At 39.6% G+C, this 23269-nt stretch overlaps 1 protein-coding gene across 1 annotated transcript in view; it reads left to right on the forward strand.

The window, feature by feature from the left end:
* Window positions 1–23269, forward strand: part of SLC26A7 (solute carrier family 26 member 7) — a 139205-nt gene that overhangs the window by 55440 nt on the left and 60496 nt on the right. Inside the window, exons 5-8 of the mRNA XM_032805277.2 lie at window positions 8059–8211; window positions 15624–15706; window positions 17495–17642; window positions 20540–20653. Of these exons, the coding sequence (XP_032661168.1) occupies window positions 8059–8211; window positions 15624–15706; window positions 17495–17642; window positions 20540–20653 (498 nt within the window). The remainder of the gene's footprint in view (window positions 1–8058; window positions 8212–15623; window positions 15707–17494; window positions 17643–20539; window positions 20654–23269) is intronic.

Here is a 23269-nt window from a genome sequence, read left to right on the forward strand (position 1 = left end):
AACGGCCCGGTCAACAGTCACCAGGGTTCCTTTTCAACCAGGCGTTCTGGCTGAAAACTGGACACCTGGCAATCCTATTCACAGTTGCCTTATATACAGTGTGCATGTGTGTCACCTGCGTCTGACGAAGTGGGTATTCACCCACGAAAGCTCACGCTCCAAAACGTCTGTTAGTCTATAAGGTGCCACAGGATTCTCTGCTGCTTTTACAGATCCAGACTAACACGGCTACCCCCTCGATATGTGCATGTAGTTTAAGTCACTAAAATGTTTTTACGCGCTGTAATGGACCAGCTTGCATATGATTTTTTAAAAATATTCTAATGTGCAACTCTAGGTAATTCTCTGCAGGGCACAGTAATTTTCCAGCAGATAGTAAACCTTACCGGTGATTTTCACTCTGTATGTTTACTTGTGTGTGAAGGTTCGCTGAAGTTTTACTACTGCCTGCATGGGAAATTACTGGACTTGGCATGGGAATTACCTTGACTTTTCACCTAAAGCTCGAAAATTGGCATGGTTCCTTATAGAGTTAAGATTTGGAGTAGCAATCTGACTAAATATATCTTGTGTATTAAGTAAAATATGCATGAAAGCTTAAGTCAAACCTAATTTTAAGTTTCCGGGATCCTCATGTTATTTTTGGGGAAGGGGAATGAACTCGTAAATTCCAAATACTTTGCTTTTTTTAAAATTTGGAAACAGGGTAAAAGACTAAATTGAAATATATAAATTAATTACCCAATATTACTATGTCTCTTTCTAGTAAAAAAGAGTCTGACATGCAAAAAAGAGATAGGAAAACAACTAGTTATGATAATTTACATTAAATATCTGATTACCTTATAGTTCATACATTCTGTTAATGATAAATATTGTAAATACACAGCCATAAAGAACACAAGATGGTCGTACTGTGGTCAGACCAAAGGTCGCATCTAAGCCCAGTATCCTATCTAAACGACTAGTGGCCAATGCCAGGTGCCCCAGAGGGAGGAACCTAACGGTAATGATCAAAGTGATCTCTATCCTGCTCCATCTCCACCTTCTGAAAACAGAGGCTAGAGACAACATTCCTTACCCGTTGTGGCTAATAGCCATAATAGACTAAAACTTCATGAATTATCTAGTTCTCTTTTAAACGAGCTGTTAATAGTCCTAGCTTTCACACAACCTCCTCAGTAAGGAAGTTCCCAAGTTTGGTTGTGTGCTGTGTGAAGAAGAACTTTCCTTTATTTGTTTTAAACCTGGCTGCCTATTAATTTGATCTGGTAACTCCTAGTCTTGTAATTATGGGAATAAGTAAAATAACTTTCCTTATCTACATTGTCCACATCACTCATGATTTTATATTCCTCCACCATATCCCTCCCTTAGTCTCTCTTTTGCCCAAAGCTGAAAGTGCCTAGCCTTTTAATCTCTCCTCATATGGACCCTCTCCCAAAGCCCTAATCATTTTAGTTGCCCTTCTCTGAACCTTTCTAGTGCCAGTAATATCTTTTTTGAGATGGGCGACTACGTTTGAACGCAGTATTCAAGATGTGGGTGTACCATTGATTTATATAAGGAGAATAATATATTCTCTGTCTTATTCTCTGTCCCTTTTTTAATGATTCCTAACTTCCTGTTTGCTTTTTTGACCGCCTCTGCACACTGCGTGGACATCTTCAGAGAACTATCCACGATGACTCCAAGATCTTTTTCCTGATTTGTTTTAGTTAAATTAGCCCCTATCACATTGTATGTATAGTTGGGGTTATTTTTTCCAGTGTGCATTACTTTACATTTATCCACATTATGTTTCATTTGCCCTCCATAACTGATACACTGAGTACATATTTATGAGCTCTCTCAGTATATACATCACCAGTATATGTTTTTATATTTAAATATAATTCATGATGTGTCTGTTGAAAATGTTTATACATATGTTTTGTGGGTCAGACATCAATGTTAACACAGACCTGTAATATAAAAATGGTCAGTGTTAGGTCTATAAAACATTTTGAGCTTACTGGTTGAATGCAGAGGGTAATATGTGGTTAAATGCTTTAATACTAAGAGGTATATTATATATTTTGCAAAGGGCATGCACATAGTTTCATAAAAAATAAACGGTTGATTCCGCTCTTCTGATGTCATTCCAATTAAATGAATAGACCCAGGCTTTCCAAGGCATGGCTTCATATGTGTGCACTTATTGATGGAAGCACTTTAATATGACCCATCTCTGCCACCTTTGTTTCAGTGTACTGCAGATTGAACCTACAAAAAGGTTCGGACCTTTTTGAACAGTGATTGTCAATAATACTAAACTGAGCAGTAGCTTTGTAATGTGGGTAATGAAGTATATTTTCACTTACTATCTGATCTAAGGCCCGGATCCTGCAAACACTTATTCACTTGCTTAACTTTTAAGCGTGTGAAAAGTACAGTTGCAATCAATAGGTCTAGAAGTGAAAAAACTAATGTACTATGCTACCTTGACCTTGGTAAGTAAATAAATTTCTGGATAAATCTACACTAGCTTGCATTTTAAGTTCTTAGAAGGGCAATGTTTCCACTCTAAGCATGGCTGTGGATTTCATTAACACTTATCTTTTAACATTTCGTTATCTATAAAGCTTAATTGGAAGTTTTCAAATATCCAAGGTAAGATCTTAAGCTAAAAAGTAAAGAGCAGCACAGGCGAGTTGTTTGAAAAGTTGCAGTTAGTAGGGTAATTTTTTTAAAAAGGCAGATTGAACTTGTATTTCATGGGAACTAAATCAGTCAGGAAGCACAGCATTCTGTGGCCATCACAACCATGAAGCAGGACCATTTTTAATTGGTTGAATTTGTGATGAAGGGTAGATTCTATTGTGTACATGGTGGTGTGGGGTGGTATGGCATAAAAGTGTCATCAGTCTGTTTGGTTTGATCACATTACTAATTAATGGTAAAATCAAAGTAAGTAATCCAGGTTATCCCAATTACAGAGTTGGCACATTTTCTTTTATATGTACTGTAAATTGCCTGGTACATTTTTCAGTGATGTAAAATAATAATTAATAACAATAATTTTCTGTATGTGTCACATTTTTTACAGAAAAATTAGTTTTAAAAATATTATTAATGTAGTTCCTTCCATCTCAAAAGCCAGGATCTTTCTCAGAATGATTCCCACTGCACATGCTGTTGCGGGGCTTATTCCTTCACTCTCTTACTTCCCTGGTCCTTCTCGCATGAACAGAGAGCAACAATACCCAAAGTTCAAAGGCGTAAACAGTTCGATGTTTATTGGGGTGAACTTCCAGCAAGCATGATTCCAGTTTCCTTTCTTAGTGCCCCCCTTCCCAGCTCTGACACCGCAGAGCCTTGCCTGTGTCCCTGTTTCTGTTCCCATCCCCCTGTTCCCATTTCCCTCTTTAGCAAAACACGATCCCAGTTCCCCCATCCCCAGTCCCTGTTCCCATTTCCTCCCTACACTTCCTGATTGACTGCAGACTATATAGTAAAACTTGAATTTTGCCTAGCTATACCTTAGCCAATCATTTTACTGAAATTTAACTAACCAATCCTAACATATTGTAACATGGTTATTTAACCAATTATATCCCACCACCTTAACTGGTTTACACCCAACAAAATTAATTATACAGCAGACAGAAACAATTACAGAACCAGACAGAGACAATGCAAATAAACATACAAAACAATATAGAAGTGAGGATTTCACAACTACATCTATACAGACATAAGAGTTTTCTAGCTGTGTCTATTGATGAGTGAGTTCTTACCAGACAGGATGCTATCAAACTAAGTTTCCTTTTACATCTTCTAGGGTCTTCCCTTTCTCTGGAGGTGATAGATTGGATCACCTTCCTAACAGCCCCAGATTGCCTTATTTCAATATGACTAAACAGGACTTCAGACTGTCACAGTAAGAGAGGGCCATTACACAGACAGACTGTGATTTTTTATTCTTTCTTTTATATCTCTATAACTAGCTAAGTGATAAGAATACACCTAAATTCTTAAAGTATAGGCCTTTGCACACAGGCCTGAATATCTATATCCTAACACATGCCTCAAAATTACCTACAAATTTAAAATTTAAAATTACGTATAATAACTTTTCTATACATAATGTCACTATTTGAATGTCTTGAGATGTTGGACCTACTGGGGCCAGAAGCAAAGCTTTTATTCCATGGAATATTGGGAATTCTTCATTTGCAATGGTATTAAGCTCCATTTTTTGTCCTGTGAGCCTTACCCTGTTGGATGTAATTGCAAGGGGGAGGTGTTAGAATTCCAGATTTAAAAGGAAAAGGGGAAACATTAGTTTAGAAAGTTAGGGATTTTTTTAAAATGGTATTTGTTTGAAGCTGCTCATGGGGCTGGGAAGGTAGATATAGCTGGAGATCGATAAAGTGATGTGGTTGAAGGTACATAATAAATTCAGTTCATTACATAGCTCTGTAGTTGATCCCATAGATCTTGTCCAGACTAAGGCATAAAGATATGGTGTGAGATTCAGTTAGCTAGCTCAATCTAATAACACCTTCTAGTTGACTCTAGAACCTCCAGCCAAGAGACAACAATGGTACTTACTGTTTCCTAAGGTACATTTGCTTTGTTTTGATTAGAGCTTTATAAGATGTTAATTAAATCAAGCTATCTAACACTATCTAACATTGTCTTTAAATCCTAGTCTAGACAGAGTCTTCACCATGCGTGTGGGGAACGCGTGTGTGTGTATGTGTGCGTGCATTTGTATACAACACTGTGTAATGTATGTATATGTATGTATTTATGCATATAGATGAATATACAAAGAGATTAAAGTTTTATGATTCTTGGAAATACTATGGACACAGATTATTATTGTCATAGAATTTAGTAAAAATTTCCTACAGAAATGTTTGTTACAGAAACTGATCTATAACTACTATGGACTTCTGAGAGCCTTGGCTATAACTTCAGTTGAAATATTTTAAATATTAAGTGGCAGACACAGTAGCCTCTATATTCTTCATAGAAGGAACACTAAAGAGGATGTCCAAGTGTAAGAATATTCCATGTTCTGATTTGTACATTAGATTGTGACTCTCCTGCGTACTTATAAACCTTCTATTTGATGGAGAGCCTTGATTAAACACTACAGTGATTCCCTCAAGTTCGTGGAAATGAAATTTTTATCTGCTTTTAAAAATGTCTAGTATAGAAGAAAGACATAAAAATTATCTTTGGACAGTGTAGATAGACATTTCTGATTTGCCTAAATTAAATATATCCAGGATATCTCAGTTCATCTAGTAAAGACTTTAATTCATTGTTGCTACACACGGATCATCAAATGCTGACACTTCAGCAGAAACTGGTCATTTGAAATAAGCTTGCAGCTCTTTGATTTCTGAGAATGGGAATCAGTCTAACTCTTCTCTTTCCTTACCAACTTTGTTTTAGATATGGATATGTATTTTCATAGTTTCTGAGCCAAGGATGACTCTGTAGACACTTTGACGCAGCTTTCCAATTTTTTTCTTTTGTCCTAATTGATCCCAGCTTCTTGTGGGGCACAGAGACAAAGTCCCATGCTGTCTGTAATGTACGTTTTTGGGCAGTGATGATATATTAATAGTCAAGTCTCAAGCCATTCAGTATAACATCCTTCTTGATGCATTACACAAGGATACCATGTGGTTAGAGATTGTGGTTTTTTTACTCATCTTTACTTATTACTTATTACTCTTATAAAATAATGTTATTTACAAAGATTAGACAGTGACTGAATAAAATGACTTTAAAATTTGAGAGTTTTTTCCAGGCTCTGAGAAACATTCCCACTGAAATATGCTTGTTGTTATTCTGGTCTGGGTTCCAGTATTTTTTCTCCTTGTGAACTATCAACGGGTTTCTTTTCTTTCCCATTGTCATGTTTTTCTTGTGATTGTTTTCCATAATGGAGAACTGAAATATTCCTAAAATCTAACAAAAATTGGAGCTTTTAAACTTGCCCATTTAAAAAAAAAATCATAGTCCTATCCAAGAATGACAGAATCATAGAAATTAGAATATAAAAGTCCTCTATGGTGGTGTAGTCAACCGCCCTGCCAGGGTAGAATTGTTCCTTGAGATAAATTTTGTAGTGTTTTGTCCAGTCCAGTTTTAAATGTCTTTGTTTAATCCCTGAACTGTGAAGAAGTCCTCTTACTATCATAAGTACATTTGAAAATGCATTCATTAATCGCCATCCTAACAAAGTGGAGGTTTCTCTCTTCATTTATTTTAGGGATATTTTTAGTTGCCCTTAGAACAGACACCCTGACTTTTCATATCTGAGCTTCAATTCTCTTTATTTATTGTCTTGCATTTTACAGCGTATAAATAAGAGATTATTTATGTTGCAGCCTAGATCTGTAGAGTTTCCTGGATTCCTTCTTCTGTATAGTCTTACTGGATTCTTTTTGGAGACTTTTCTTTCAAAGAAACAGAAAACATTTTAGCTTTGTCTGTCATCTAAATCTCTGTTACCTATTGTTATCTTTTTCCTATTTTCTCATAATGGACCAATGAATTTTCTGGATTTTTGAATGGCTTTCTTCCAGACATGTTTGTTATTCACCTTGTAATTACAGATATATATGGGATAAGTGTGACATGAAATGGAAATTTTTAAGACAACTTGGTAGGGTGTCCAACCTACATTTCTTCCATATTCTCTCATTTCATTTTTTTCTCCCTCCCACAAGATGTGTGTGCCAAAGAATAATGGGGGCTTCTTGTTAGATATACATTCAGAGTCATTAGCCTTAAACAAATGGTCTTTTCCATACAAACCATCCAGGACTCTTGGCTCCCTTCAGAACAGTGAAACACATATACCTCCTCTCAACTACCTTTCTATATTCAGTTTATAGTTCAGCCTGTTAAGCCTCCACTCAAATTCTGATTTTTTCCAACTTCTTGTTCTTAAGGCTTCAGAAAGGATGTGTACTATATATGCTCCTATCACTTTTGTTCCTCTAGCAAATAGGTTGTTACACATCAGAGGCATGAAGAACTTGACTGCAGATTTTCTTTCTTTCTCTATTTTTCTGGACAGGATCCTGTAGAAGTTATCTCTGTCTTTCCTCAGATCTTCTAACCTCGTCAGTGGATTTGGAAATTTCTTCATCAACTTTAATCGCAGAGTTATGTGTCTTCTGGATCCTCAGATTTGGAACAGGTTAGGGCTGCATACCTCTTCAGTTTATCCTGTTAATCTCAGGATGGCAATATTCTAAAACAGAGGTAATCAATGATTTCAGAGTTAGTGAATCAGAGATCTGGTTCTATTCATTTCACAGTAGCTTAAATACAGTATTTATGGCATATAATCATCCATTCACTTCTGTGAGTGGATGGATGCTTTCATGGTACCAATGAGCCTTTCAGGATACAGGATAGGCAACATGAAATTATTTGATGTGGTAATTGTATTTTTCTTTTAAATATCTTAAAAATGGATTAATCAAATTTATTGGTTATGCCTGAATGAAGGAAATTTTTCATTCTCGTGAAGCATATTACATACATATGTGTACTGACAGCACTGAAATATTTAATTCATGATCCTGGAGTAAAATATGAAGGTTGTACTCAGTTTTTACGCAGTATTCTCTGACTGAATTCAATAGGAGTTTTGAATGAATAAGGATTGAATAAAATCTCATTAAGGACATCAAGATTTGCTCTATTGTACTTCCAGGATAATTTTGCTTTATTACGTGTGTTTCTGTTAGTGGAAATGTATAGTACTGTTTGTATTAAAAAGTTATTGTAAAGGTATTCACATCTTTCAGAATTGTTCCAAGCAGAAGTCCTTTCGTAATAACAGATCCATGATTTTTTTCCATCCAAAGTGTTGAGTGAATACCAGTATGCCAGATTGCCTAACTCCTATAGCATTGATTCAGCTTTTAAAGAGTTCTGCACATCTGAAGACATTAGGTTGCATCCTAGTATGTGGCATTTTGTCATGTATAAAATTCTGTTGTCATCTGTCTTGTTTTTTGTTTTTTATCACTGTAGATTTATGCCTACATATTTGAAAACATCAAATCAGTTCAATTAGAAGCTTTGCTTCTGTCCTTGGTAAGCCTGGTGGTGCTTGTTCTTGTTAAAGAACTGAATGAAAAATTTAAAAGAAAAATTAAAGTAGTTCTTCCCATCGATTTAATTCTGGTAAGTATGAAATCAAGTATCAGACTTCTTGCCTTTCAAAGCTTGCAGTTTTTTAACTAAACTGCTAAAGCTTATTATGTTGTCAATTGCTACCCAGGGCCACACCTGCAACTTATTAAATGTAGAGTTAATTTGCATGGCTGTATGTTAATGTATGAAGAGGAAACAGTTTAGATAAATTATTTAAAAAAGAAGTGACATATGTTTTCAATTTATAAAACATTTTCCATATGTTTACTGTTTTTTACGTAAATGCAAGAACATGAGGCCTAAGATGTTAATATGAGCAATTTTAAGTATAAAAATAAAAATGTAATTGGTATGTTTTTGATCTGAAGCTGTAAGAGACTAATGCTGGTTAGCTGTAGTCAGACATTGTTTTTTACATCTATTTATGACAAAATCAGTACCTAAACTATCATTTTCTATAATTTCCAGTTTTCTTTTCATGTGGTGTAGGTTAAATAGAAATTAGCTACAGTGCTGTAAGTGCTCTACATTCAAGCATCAAGTGGTAATTCAGACATTTCCCTGCACCCAGTGCTGGGATTCTGTTTTCCTCAGAACCTCTTACAGAAAGCACACAGATTTTGAGAGAAAAATTCTGAAGTCCCTTTGCTCTTCACAGTGTATCAATCTTACATTTTTGCTTTCTTTGGACTCTCTGATACAAAAGGATACATTTTCTAAGGAAACAAAATGCTGAAGCACAATCAACTAACATTGCATAGGTCATTACAACAAACTATTTTGGGCATTTTTTCATAAAGAACTGTGGCCAATTTGGAATCACATTGAATTAATTACTAACTATTCTGTATGCTGCTGAATTGACTGGATTTTTTGCAGGCTATCTCTGGTATGACATGGCATCTAGAAATCTGTAGAATAATTGTGCTTCTATTTATGCACAAAACTATCTGATTTCAAACCATGCCAGGCTTGTGACCTGTTTTGTTTCCTGTTTGTTTCAAGTTACTTGGTAGTATGTACTTCTCTGTATGTCTGATGACTGTGGAACCACCCAATTTAATTTGCTTAGCCTCGAAAATAGAAAGGATATAGAATCATAGAAATGTAGGGCTGGGAAGAACCTTGAAAGGTCATCCATTCCCTACACTGAGGCAGGAGTTTCTAGACCAACTGTGACTTCAACCTATTCTTAAAAACCTCCAATAATGGTGACTCCACTACCTCATTTGGTAGCTTATTCCAGTACTTAACTCTCCTTATATTAGAAAACTTATCCTACTAACTAACCTAAATCTCCCTTGCTGCAGATTAAGCCAATTAATTCTTGTCCTGCCTTCTGTCGACATGGAGAACGATCACTATCCTCTTTTTAACATCCATTAATATATTTGAAGACTTTTACCAGGTCCCCCTTCAGTGTTCTTTCCTCAAGACCACACATGCCCAATTTCTTTAACCTTTCCTCCTGAGTAAAGTTTACTAAACCTTTTATATATAAAAGGTTTTATTTTATATAAATAAATATATATAAAAGGTTTAGTAAACTTTACTCAGGAGGAAATATAATATTTTGTTGCTATCCTCTGGACTCTTTCCAGTTTGTCTCCACCTTTCTTAAAGTGTGGTGCCCAAAACTGGACACAGTACTACAGCTGAGTCCTCACCAGGGTTGAGCAGAGCAGGACAATTACCTCCTGTGTCTTAGGGATTGTCTTCACTATCGTGCCACATCGGCACAGCTGCATCGATGCATCTGCGCCAATGTCGCACATCTGGTGAAGACCTACTGTGTCAATGGGAGAGAACTCTCCCATTGACATTGACATAATTATTCCACCTCAACGAGAGGTGGAAGCTATGTTGGTGGGAAAGTGTCTTCCATTGACATAGTATCGTGTAGACACCGCTTTAAATCGATGTAATATATGTTGCTCAGGGGGTGGCTTTTTCACACCTCTGAGTGATGTAAGTTACATCGACTTAAGCAGTAGTGTAGACAAGCCCTTAGATACAAAGTTCCGATTAATACACCCCAGAACCATGTTAGTCTTTTACACAACTGCATCATACTGGTGACATGTATTCAGTTTGTGATCCACTATAACTCCGAACTCCTTTTTAGCAGTACTACTGCCTAGCCATTTATTCCCTATTTTTATTTGTGTATTTGTACTTTGTTTTGCATTTGTCTTTATTGAATTTCATTTTGATAATTTTAGAACTATTCTCCAATTTATCAAGGTCAATTTTTGAATTCTGATCCTTTCCTTCAAAGTACTAGCAACCCCTCCCAGCTTGGTGCCATGTTTAGATTTTATAAACATGCTCTTCAGTCCATTATTCAAGTCATTAATGAAAATATTGAATAGTACTGACCCAGTACTGAACCCTGTGGAACTCCACTAGATACGTTCTGCTAGCTTGACAATGAATCATTGTTAACTACTCTTTGTATATGATTTTTTAACAAGTTGTGCACCTGCTTTAAAGTAGTTTCATCTACACCAGTGGTTTTCAACCGGGGTATGCATACCTTTGGGGGTACACAGAGGTCTTCCAGGGGCTACATCAGCTCATCTAGATATTAGCTAGTTTTACAACTGGCTACTTAAAAGCACTAGCGAAGTCAGTACAAACTAAAATTTCATACAGACAATGACTTGTGTATACTGCTTTATATACTGTAAACTGAAATGTAAGTATAATATTTAAATTCCAATTGATTCATAATTATATGGTAAAAATGAGAAAGTAAGCAATTTGTAATTAATAGTGTGCTGTGACACTTTTTTGTTATGTCTCATTTTATAAGCAAGTTGTTTTTAAATGAGATGAAATGTGGGGTATGCAAGAAAGTCAGACTCCTGAAAGGAGTAAAATGATCTGGAAAGGTTGAGAGCTGCTGATCTAGACAACATTTCCCTAATTTGCGTATGAGAACATCATGTGGGAATGTGTCAAAAGCTTTGACTATAATCAAGATAATTCATGTCTACTGCTTCCCTCTTGTCTATGAGGCCTGTAACCCTGTCAAAGAAGGAAATTAGGTTGTTTTGTCATTGCACCTCTACCCCGATATAACGCTGTCCTCAGGAGCCAAAAAATCTTACTGTGTTATAGGTGAAACTGTGTTATATCAAACTTGCTTTGTGCGCAGCCCCGTCCCCCCAGAGCACTGCTTTACCGCGTTATATCAGGTAGTGTTATATCGGGGTAGAGGTGTATTTGTTTTGGACAACTCCATGATGACTATTCCTTATAACCCTGTTATCCTCTAGGTGCTTACAAATTGACTGTTTAATAATTTGTTCCAGTAACTTTCCAGGTATCAAAGTTAGGCTGACTGGTCTATAATTCTCTGAGTCCTCTTTCTCCTCTTTTTAAAGATAGATATTATGTTTGCCCTTCTCCAATCCTCTGGAATCTCCCCTGTCCTCCAGGAGTTCTCAACAATAATCACTATGGTTCTGAGATCGCTTAAACAAGTTCCTCAAATACCCTAGGGTGAATTTCATCTGGTCCTGCTGACTTGAATAAATCTAACTTATCTAAATATTCTTTAATTTGTTCTAAACCTATTCTGGCTTGTGTTGCTTCTCCCTTGTTGTTAATATTAACTGTGTTTAGCATCTGATCACAATACATTTTTTAGTGAAGACTGATGCAAAATAGTCATTAAACACCTCAGCATTCTTGATGTCTGTTATTAGCTTTCCTTCCTCACCACATTTTTCTTTGGCTTTCTCTTCCTCATAATGTATTTCTAGAACCTCTTCTTATCGGCGTTTGTCTTTTGCTAGGTGTTTTGTTCATCAGGCAAATGGAGTTGCATACTTAGAGCTGGATGAAACTTTTTTTTTTGCCAAACAATACAAGTTTGGGTGAAACAAAACATTTTGTGAATTTGTGTCAATTTTGCCAAAATGTCAGTTGGAAAAAAACCCTCCAAAATAATTCTGAAAAAATCAAATAATTTCATTTTAACAATTTCAAAATAAAATATTTCAATGTTTCATTTTAAAATTATTTTTCATTTTGAAATGTATTATTTATTAAAAAAATAAAAATTTTAAAAGGTTGAAAACAAAACTCTTTCATTCAATCTGAAATAAAATTTATGTTCAGACCCAACTGATTTTTTTCTGACTCTTCGGTTTGCCAAAACATTTGAAACATTTTCGCTTTGGGTTGATCTGAAATGAATTTTTGTTTTGATATTTCAGAAAGGCCAGCACACAGAAAAGTCAGTTATTCTCACAGCTGTACCCAGATATCCTTTTGTGTAGAGTAACTATTTAACTCACAGTCCTTGAGACAAATGTAGACTGTGCGTTCACTTTGCTTTCATAATTTTAAAATATTGTTTCTAGAAAGTAGTGACATTTTTTTCTCCATATGGCTAAGTGGCTTCTTGTAAGATCCTATTGAAGTTTGTAAGTGCTTTTCAAAATTAATATGAAAATGGACACTGTCCCTTTGAATTTTCTGCTATAGTGGACTAGAGAGATAATTAGATACCATATCCATGGGCGGTGGGTGAAGCTTCCCCTGGGGGAGGCTAGCTCCTGGTCCCGCCTCTTCCACCCTTGGCCCTGACCAGACTCCACCCCCACCTTGCCTCCGCTTGGCTCCCTGCCCACTCAGCCCCCCGCTACCAAGACCCTCCTCACCCCCTGGCCCATGGGAGACATCCCCACCCCGCCCGCTGCATTCTTCCTCACCACCCCCATACTGCAAGACCCGCTTGCCTGCCGTGCCGCTGTCTTGCTGGGGCCCTCCTCACTCTCCCACCTGCCGCTCGCCTTCTCAACCCTCCCTGCCGTCCGCCTGCTGCTCACCCTCTCACTCCCCCACCAGAGCCCTCCCATCCACTGTAAGACCCCCACTTGCCTCCTCACTCCCCCACCAGAGCCCCCCGCCCACCGTAAGCCCCCCGCATGCCTGCTGCTTCCCTCCTCACCCTCCTACCCACCCACTGCTCGCCTCCTCACTCCCTTTCCCGCAACAAGACCGCTGCTGCTCGCCTCGTCACTCCCCTGCCCATCCAATTGCTGCTGACCTCCTCTCTCTCCTGCCTGCTGTTGACTTGCCACATCCCTCCTCAGTCCCTTGCTCCCGCAGGAAAGGGAAGTGAGGAGGATGCAATGAGTGGCTGGAACCTCCACAGAGGGAGGGTGGAGTGGAGGAGAGGAGGAAGACTTACCAGTCAGGCAGCTGGTGGGGGCCTTGGGGAAGGGGAGCAGGGAGGGGAAGAGGCAGGGCCACCACTGCCCTGGTGTCTGGGAGCAGGTCAGCAGCAGCTGTGCCAGAGAAAGCTTAGTCTTCCCTGGCCTATTATACCCACTGCCCATGACTGTATGTCTTAGCTGTGTCCTTAAGAATGCAAATTGGATAGAATTTAATATTTGTGTCTCTTAGCCGCATATATAAACCCTCTGAGAGGCACAAACTTAGTTTAGAAAAGTTTGATCTAGAAACACAGCAGCTTGTAAGACCAGAGACTTTTGGTGTTAGAACACCTGAGAATCTAGCATGATGTAGGAATATTGTCACAACATAGCTTGGCCCCATGTACACTGCAAGACCTAACTATTTGTTGAAGGACTACTTTGTTGTGGCATAGTAGTTCCCCCCAAATGGCAGGAAGTATACAGTAGACAAGGTCTAAGCTAGAAGCAATTTCATATCTGAGCAGGAAAGGATGAGCCATTATCCAGTAAGAAAAGTGTTTGTATAGCATGCCCCAGGAACCATGAGAGACCTAATCAGATACTTGTGAAAAAAATTTTGAGGAAGGGAGTCAGACAGAGGGGAAATCAGGAGGAAGTTGTGGGAATGCACAGGCAATAAACCACTAGACCTAAACCACCACAGCCTAAGAGAGATGCTATTATTCAAGCTAAGATACACAGCAACATGTCAGGTTACAGTGGAATTCTTCAGCCACTTTGCAACTGATTTAAAAAAAAATTGAAAAGGAAAAGGACATGAATGGGCTGAACTCTTAGAAAAATGTATATGGGGGAGTGAAAACTCTGTGAAGATCCCCTTACTGAGTTTCTCCTAGCATCACTGTGCAGAGACCCACCAACTTGTGTAGATCCCATGCCCACAGAACGCCATGTGCTGGTCCTGAGAAGGTGGGAATTATGGTGCTGCTCCCCTAGTAGCCACAATTAGATCATGCATGGATTGTCCCCTTGGTGGGTAGATTTGAAGAGGGACAGTCACATTTGGATAAGAAAACTTTTATAGAGCATAGGGTATTCTTAATACAAATAATAGTTCGCACATGTGTTTTACAGTTTTCTGAAATTTAAAACGTGTAGCCTAGGGGAAGGCAACCTAAACAGCAATGTGCAAGAGATCAGACTAGATGATCATGATGGTCCCTTCTGACCTGAAAGTCTATGAGCATGTTTCTATTTCAAAACACTAGAATTTGTTAAAAAAAAGACATCGGCATTGACAGGCTGCATACTAACATGCACTTTGAAAGATACAGTTTTGTGCTGCATTTTGTTAGTGGGTCTGTGGATACAAATTGAACATCTATAACTGGTGTGGGTGTGGGGCAGCAGTCATATTTGGCAGATGTGTACTTAAATATGCACAATCTCCTTTTATCTCCAATACCATAAATGTTCATGTTCCCATACAAAAATACTGCAGTATTCTACAGTAATTGCTCAACACATTGCAGATGTACTCTTTTGGACCAACTCTGTAAAACTTTTTTAACAGTTGTTGGATTTTAGTGAAGTATGAGATTTTCTCTACATAATCCCTACAGATTCTGGTTCTGTGCATTGATTTTCTTAGCTATGCCCTCAGTGGGTTGCAGCAACATGTTTTGGCTGTATATACTATGGCATCCTGTAGTGAAACTTACAAGATATATATATATATATATATATATATATATATATATATATATATATTTGCATAGTTTTCTCCTAAAAAAAAAAAAAAGAATTTTTTTTATATTTGCATAGTTTTCCATGAATACGACCTTCACCCTTTCTAAACAGAATATTGCACTTAATGCTTAAATAAAGGTTTTATTAACTAGTATGCAAATTTCAAGACATTAGAGTGGCATCTTTAGGAAGGAATATTTAGAGAGGCATCTTTCAGGACTCTAGTAGGCAACTTTAGGAAGGAAGAATGGTCCAGTGACTGGATGTTAGTCTGGGACTTCAGAGATCTGGTTTCAATTCTCTGCTCTGCCACAGACTTCCTGTGTGATCTTGGGCAAGTCACTAGGCCGCTCTGTGTCTCAGTTCTCTTTCTGTATAATGGGGATAATAGCATGTCCCTATCTCACAGGGGTATCATGAAGATAAATATATTAAAGATTGTGAAGCACTCAACTATTGCAGCAATATGAGTACCTAATAAATAGAATATTAACATCATTTCTGTACTGAATTAAATAGATCATTGCTACATCCATTGGCTGCTATTGTGCTGATCTGGAGTACACCTATGGCCTAGAAGTTGTGGGACATATTCCCGAAGGGTAATGTGTTCTTTATTTGCTTATGGTTTTTAAATGTATATGTGTTTAGAGAACAGTCCATGAAAAGATCAAATAAAATGAAAATGGAGAGTACCCGCAATACTCATTTTGGCCCTCAAATATAGCCCCTCACTGGAGAAGTTTGTTGATACCATCCTGAACAATGCAGAAGTTCAGGTGCCTATGGAGACTGTTTCATTATTTTATACGACAAATGATGTCCAGTGGATCTAAGAAAGGTTGGACAGTAAAACACTCTCCCCTACACCAACACAACTTGCTAGGCCTCCTTCTCCAGTACATCTACCAAAATAATTCTCTCTCTGCTGCCACAGACCAGGTGTTATGGAGGAGCTTGCCAAGGGCAGAGGGTGTGTGGATAGCACTCTTCTTCTGCAGCAGTGTTTCTACACCTTTTTAGTTTATTTTTTTTCTTTTCATTTCTAAACTGGGATATTAAGTCATTCTCCCCCCACTCTCCCAAGTAATCTATTGGTGTCTAATAGGAAATTTCCTAAGAAATAATGTTTTTTGGCGGGGGGGAATATGTTACCAAATTATGTATTTTTGAATAGTATTTTAAAAATATAGAAGCACCATAGTTACTATGGTGATGAACACATTATAGATAGAGAGAACCTACTTCATTGGGGTCCATGATCCCCGAATACCGCATGCTTCTCATGATCATTATCAGTTTATAAGATTTAAAAATGGGGCTCAGCAAGTTAACCCATTAGATTTCCAACCACTTCTAGGGTTTCCCCATCTGACATAGGCCTAGTGCATTCTGGGAAGCCCAGGAGACAGTGTGTGTATTGCAGCAATAGGAGGAAGATACTATACTGGGATCTGTTGAGAGAGCCAATTATATGAGCTGTTGGGGGCAAATTAGGCATCACATATCTAAACTCAGGGTTTGGACAAGGCTAAATGCATCTCTTTAATATGTATTATGAAGAGTTAAGATTTATTTGTGCAGCTTTAATTAAAAGAAGCTTATTGTGTGCTACATAACACTTAAAGAATTGCTGCAGAAGGTGTTGAAGAATGCAAATGCAGCCTGTAACCTCCAAAAAACAGTAAATGCTTTGAGAGGCTTAAATTAAATTGTTGTATGTTACAAAATGAGGAAACAGGATTTCAGTGGCTGAGCTGATTTATGTGGACCCATTGCCAGTTCACTAGTTCATTGTTTTACATATGGCAGATTCCATTTGAGATAGTTTCATTTAGGCTGTCTCAATTTTTCCCTGCAGTTTCAAATGGATATGGTATTCTTCTTCTCCTAAATTGTTGTGAAGTGTTACTTTATTACTATTATTAGTCATCCCATTCTCCTATCCCTCACATATTAAGTCAGCAAAATACATATTTTGAGGCATACATTTCTGATTTAACACTGATATAGCTTTTAGATAGGGGGCACTATGGCTACCACCAGTTCTGCCCACTGGCAACAGAAGGAGTACTAATATTGTCAAGGTGACAGGCTACCGTTGGCATCTTAAGCACTGTGTGCTTTAAAGGAGGTCTACCCAACATGGTTCTCAAAATGCTAGTGTCTGCCAGCATCCTTTTTACACTAGTACTCCTGCTGTTGTTACTACTGTTTGATGCAACTGAAAAAGTGGTAGCAATGATGTGACATTTAGGGCAAAATGCCACAGTGTTTACAAGCCCTGTGTCTCTGTGAGCTTGTATGCATTCCGATTAAATATAACTTCAGTTCAGGATTTATCACACATGTATCAAGTCCAGTAAAAAGGATTGTATTTACCTTTACAGGATACCAGCACCAAAAGCCCCATCCCTGAACATCCTCTCTGAAGTAGTTACTGAAGCTTTTGGAGTAGCGTTAGTTGGTTATGTAGCATCACTAGCCCTGGCTCAAGGCTCTGCTAAACAGTTCAAATACTCTGTGGATGATAACCAGGTAAAGTGTTTTCTTTTAAGTGCCAGCAGATCATAAAATGACTATGATGTTTTGCAGGTGACTGAGGCTTAGCAGGTGACTGTAGGGTGACCAGATCACACAGATGAAATATAGGGACACTGGGGAGGGAGGGAGCAAAAAAAACAACAACAGCTGCCGGAGCTCCACGCCCCATCCCTCCCCGCACCAGCATGCCTCCATTCCGTCTCCACCTCCCCTCTCCCTCCAGTGCTTGTACCGCTATACAGCTGATCAGCTCAAACCTGGGAGGGAGGGAGGATGAGAAGGAATGTGGCGTGCTTGGGGAAGAGGCGGGACCAGGGTGGGGATTTGGGGAGGGATCCAATGGGGGAACGAGGGGGCGGAATCAGGGTGGGAGGGCGCAAGCCCCCTCCGGGCTCCGCTCCGCCTGTGAGCGGAGGCAAAATATCGGGACAGTTCACGTCCCGGCTGAAGGTAGGTCAGGACGCAGGACAAATAAACAAATATCGGGACAGTCCTGATAAAATCGGGACATCTGGTCACCCTAGGTGACCGAGGCATTTCATGTGTTATCATGAGGACTTCAGATGATAGTAGTAAACACCCAGTGCAGTCCAAATGAGCTCTGCAAAGCTTCCTAGTCTCTGGAGGCTGCTACTGATTCTAAGGGGACACAAGCCTCAGCAGCAGCCATGGAATGCTGCATTAGGCACCAACAGTGGCCAGCTTGGGTTTCAGTCTGTTCTTCAGTGTGATAACATGAGGCAGCATCTTCCAAGGCAAATCATTGAGCGAAGAATTTTACATGGACCACAGACTGAAGAAATAGAGCAGTAACTGGAGAGAGCTAGGAACTTATAGCCCCATGGACTTGCCTGATTTTTTACAAAATGGGGCTTGTGCAAAGCATGAGTTCCATTTCAAGAAAAGGATGATTCTTTATAGGAAGTAGGAGCAGTGCTGATTCAGACAACTCTGCCAAACCCTCAGCTGCAGGGCTGTCAGTCCTGAGGATTCCACTCCTCAAGGGACAGGCTGAAGTGTCAGTGGGCTGTTTACTGCTTATGCCACTCTGCTGCTGAATCTGGTGTAGGAGCTATGTCAGGTTGGCTGAGTACTCTGGGAAGATGATAACTTAAGCAGTTGGTGGGAAATACAAGTACTTAGGGACAAGTTCTCTACTGTATATGGTCCCACAGGTAGAGCTGATGGGGAATTGTTCAGCTAATCATTTTTCATCAGAAAAATCTGTTAGTCAAAAGCAAAATTGTTCGTGTAACAAGGTCAGTTTAGCTGAATCTGTCAACTCCAAAAAATGTTGAAAAAACATTTCAAAATTGTCTAAATATTCCATTTTGACCTTTGCAAAACAAAAACGTTCAGTTTTCCAGTTCAAACTGACTTTTTGTTTTGAAATGTAAGCTAAATAGACTGAAAAAAGGTTAAACAAAAGAAAAAAGGTCAGAATCAAAACAAAACATTTTGAACTTATCAAAAGAAAATGTTTTGATTGACCCAATGTGGAAAAAAAATTGTTCAGCTTGCTAACTGTTTTGAGATTTTGGCTTTTCATCATGAGTCAGGACTGTAAAAATGTTCGAACTCTCTAAAATATTCTCAGGATGGGAAAACAGTTCCTCTCCCTGTTCTGTCTGCCTGCCTGTGGGACCGAAATGCCACTCTGCCTTCCCGCCCCATTGCGGAGCAGTGTGAGGTGGATGAGCCGTGGCTGAACAGTGAATGATTGGCCTGGTAGCTGGAGACTCATTTGAATGTCTTTGCAGGACACCCCAGTTTTGCTTGGACCAGCCCATGTCTTTGCAACTTTTATATTAGTACATCATTGAGACATGGGTGTGTGGAAGTCTTCGTCGCTTATGTTTTAAAAAATATTTCTGCACACAATCTTCCATTAGTTTTGACTTATGTCACAAAGCCATGTTTTGTAGGGAAGGGGGAAAGAAGATGGAAGTCCTGCCTGAGTGATGGTGGAAGGCAGGCATTATAGCTGCAAATGGCAGGAATAAGATTATGCCTCCAGGGGTACTTAGTCTGCAGCCCTTGCTGCGCCTTTAGTAAATGTGTACCATGCACATGCACAGCTGAGCCCTCCAGCAGCTTGCTGGTCTTCAAGTGGGAGGATACTTGGTCAGGCAGGTTGCTGAGTGTGCCACCTATGGGGCAGTGAGTACTACCAGCACCATTATTGGTCTCTGTGTGTGGGGAAGAGGAAGAAGAATCTCCCTAGACTCTCTCCTTGACTCAGTGCACTGATGCTAAAGAACCATAATCAGACACTGTATTTGAACACACTGTTCACCTCAGTATGCAGTTTGCAAGATCTCAGAAGGCTTCCTCACCCTGACTAGGCATTTCATGTCTAAGACTTTGCTCAGAGGTAGCTGCATTTCTGTCCTGGGTGAGGTATAAAGCACATTAGTCATGAAAGATACCATATACATGCAAGTTACCATTTCTACTACCCCATTAAAACTTGCTGTCAAAGAAGATAATTAACCATTCTTTTTCAAAATTTCTTACTGAAAGTGGAGATTGGCCTGAACATACTTCAGAGCTAAACACCCCCAAACTTTGGGCTGTTCAAAATGGATCTGGATGTAAATGTTGTGGTTGGAGCGTATCTCTAATAACTAGGAATGCCATTTATTCTCCAAACACAATATAACTCCCTGGTCTACCTTTGAATCTAGGTAAGCATCTGGATCATTCAGGTTAGAACAGAGTCATGAGAAAGCATACAGTGGGAAGATCTTTTAGGGGAAAACAGTAACATACAATGTAAAAGTTTGTTCTTTATAATTGCTAATATTTACATAGATAATTCCCATGTTGGCAAGAAATGTTGAAATGACAGAACAGAGCAAAACAATGTATTCTGTTTAAAAACTTTGCAGGAACTTTTGGCTCATGGCCTCAGCAATGTGATTCCTTCATTTTTCTTCTGCATACCAAGCGCTGCAGCGATGGGACGTACTGCACTTTTATATAGCACGGGAGCAAAAACACAGGTAATTCCTTAGACTTAAATTGGTAAGAAAGCTGAGATTATTGTGCTGTTTATCATGTATTATACTGATTGTATCCACTATATTTTCTTGTTCTCCGTTTACCTGTAATGTGGAGATCTCAGGAACCAACTTCTGAAGCCATTATCATTACCATCCCTTCAAGCTTCATATAAAATCAGCTGGTGAGAGGAGGATGCCCCTCATTCCTCCCAGCAACCAAGCATGTATCCCCAATACACAATTTTAGTTTAATAACTCAGGTGGTGAGAGGCATGAGTCTGCCCTTTAGCTTTAATAATCTGCATGGCATTACAATTATGTGCAACAGCCATGCTAAAAAAGCAAATGGGTTGATTTATTAATTAATCGACTTAGATTTTAATTTATTATGAGCTTTCAAGTCTGGGAAACAGAATTCTATCCTTGTGTTTCTCCCCTGCGTGGATACACTGCAGAAACTACATGTAAGCTCTTGCATTTTTATTTGAATTATCACCATCTTGACTAAAGGGCCCTCTAGTGGTGTGTGAAGGATTTCACTTTATATGTTGAGCTGGTCTTTAGCTTTAGGTTGATTCAATTTAAATAAATAAATCAGATCGTGACTAAAATTAATTAAATCCAACTTTTCCAGTTTTTTTTCACTTTATTTTGAAAATCAGCCTTGAAAGCCGCTCCTAAAAAGTTGTAATCTGCCCACTGAAGGTCTGTGTCACTGTGTGCTTATATTGTGTCACAATGTGCTCATATCGTACAGTACATATCAAGCCTGTGGAGATGACATGTTCATCTTCTCCATGACAGATATTAGCTGTTTAAGTTTTTGACAAAGCAATTCAGATAACAGGAACTAAATTTGAGATTGATCAGAACTACAGTTGCAAAAGTATAACTTTTCTAATTGTGCTCATCATGTTAACTCAACCATGTGAACACCATTTTGGGGAAAGCTATGCTTGTCCTCAGTGGCAGTTCATGACCTAAATGAGGGTAGATTATTACTCATGGTGTAGGCTTGTAGATTATGCTGAACTCTTCAGATCTTATCACATTTGTTTGTCACAAGTTGTCATAATACCTAGAAGTTATTTAGGTCTTTATATTTACAAAACACTGTTCAGGTATTTATTGATAACCCACATAGTACCCTGTGAGCTAGGTAAATTATACTGAATAATTTAAACAATAAACATCTTTAGAAAGGATTACTATTCAAAGACAGTTCTAATGCTGTTTATTGAATGTTTCAAGTAATAGAGTCTGACAACCTTTAGTGCTTCACCATCTTTGTGCAGCATCATTTTCCGTTATCCACCCAGATCCACTTTATCCATGCTTCAGACCCATAGTTCACTGTAGAATTCATTTTAGTTCCTGCATATAAGAAAATAAGCGCAGCCATACTGGGTCAGACCAATGGTGCATCTAGCCCAGCATCCTGTCTTCCCACAGTGGCCAATGCCAGGTGCTTCAGAGGGAATGAACAGAACAGGTAATCATCACGTGATCCATCCCCTGTCGCCCATTCCCAGCTTCTGGCAAACAGAGGCGAGGGCAGGGACGGGCACACTTTTTGGCCTGAGGGCCGCAGCAGGTTTCGTAAATTGTATGGAGGGCCGGTTAGGGGAGGGGTTATGGCCCTTCTATCTGCCCCCCGGGACTACTGCCCCCTGCCATCCACCCTCATCCCTTAACGGCCCGTCTGGACCCCGCCCACATCCACACATACCATCCCTGATCCATTCCTAACTGCCCCTGGACCCCATACCACCCATCCAACCCTTCTCTCATTCCTGATGCCCCCCCCCGGGCCCTGCTCCATCCAACACCCTTCCCCCTGTCCCCTGACTGTCCCCAGAACCCCTGCCCCTGATTGCCCCCTGCCACCTCCATCCAACCCCCTTCCTTCCTGACTGCCCCATTCAACCCCTTTTCCCCCCTGACCACCATCCACACCACCCAAACTCCCCTGGCCTCTGTCCAACTCCCTGCTCCTGTCCCTTACCATACTACCTGGAGCACTGCTGGCTGGTGCACTACAGCTGAGCTGCCTACGGAGCTGGCCCAAGCTGCCAATGCCAACCATGCGCACAGAGACCGGTCAGGCTGGGCTCTGCAGCTGCGCTGCCCCCGGAGCATCCACAGCCCCACTGCCCAGAGCATTGCACAATTTGTGGCAGGTGGACAGAGCGAAGGCGACGGAGGCTGAGGGGGAGGAGGTACACAGGGGAACGGGGCCAAGGGCTAAGCCCTCCTGGGCAGAGAGCTCAGGGGCTGGGCAAAGAGTTCGTCGCACGGCTGGCCATATGTTTGCCCACACCCTGGGTGGGCTAGGGACACCATCCCTGCCATCCGGCTAATAGCCACTGATGGAACAACTAATCCTCCCATGCCAATATTCTAGTTTTGTAATTACCCTTAGTAGTCTCTGACTTGTGTGGGGGAGTAGCTCAGTGGATTGTACTGCTGGCCGAGTGAGAAACGCCGACGGTTCTGAGTTCAATCCTGATGGGGGCATCTAAGGTGAAATTTGAGGAATTTGTTCTGCTTTGAGCAAGGAGTGACTAGATGCGCCTGCGCATCCATTCCAACCCTAAAATTAATGATTCTCTATGG

Source organism: Chelonoidis abingdonii, chromosome 2, assembly GCF_003597395.2.
Source record: "Chelonoidis abingdonii isolate Lonesome George chromosome 2, CheloAbing_2.0, whole genome shotgun sequence".
Taxonomy (NCBI): Eukaryota; Metazoa; Chordata; order Testudines; family Testudinidae; genus Chelonoidis; species Chelonoidis abingdonii.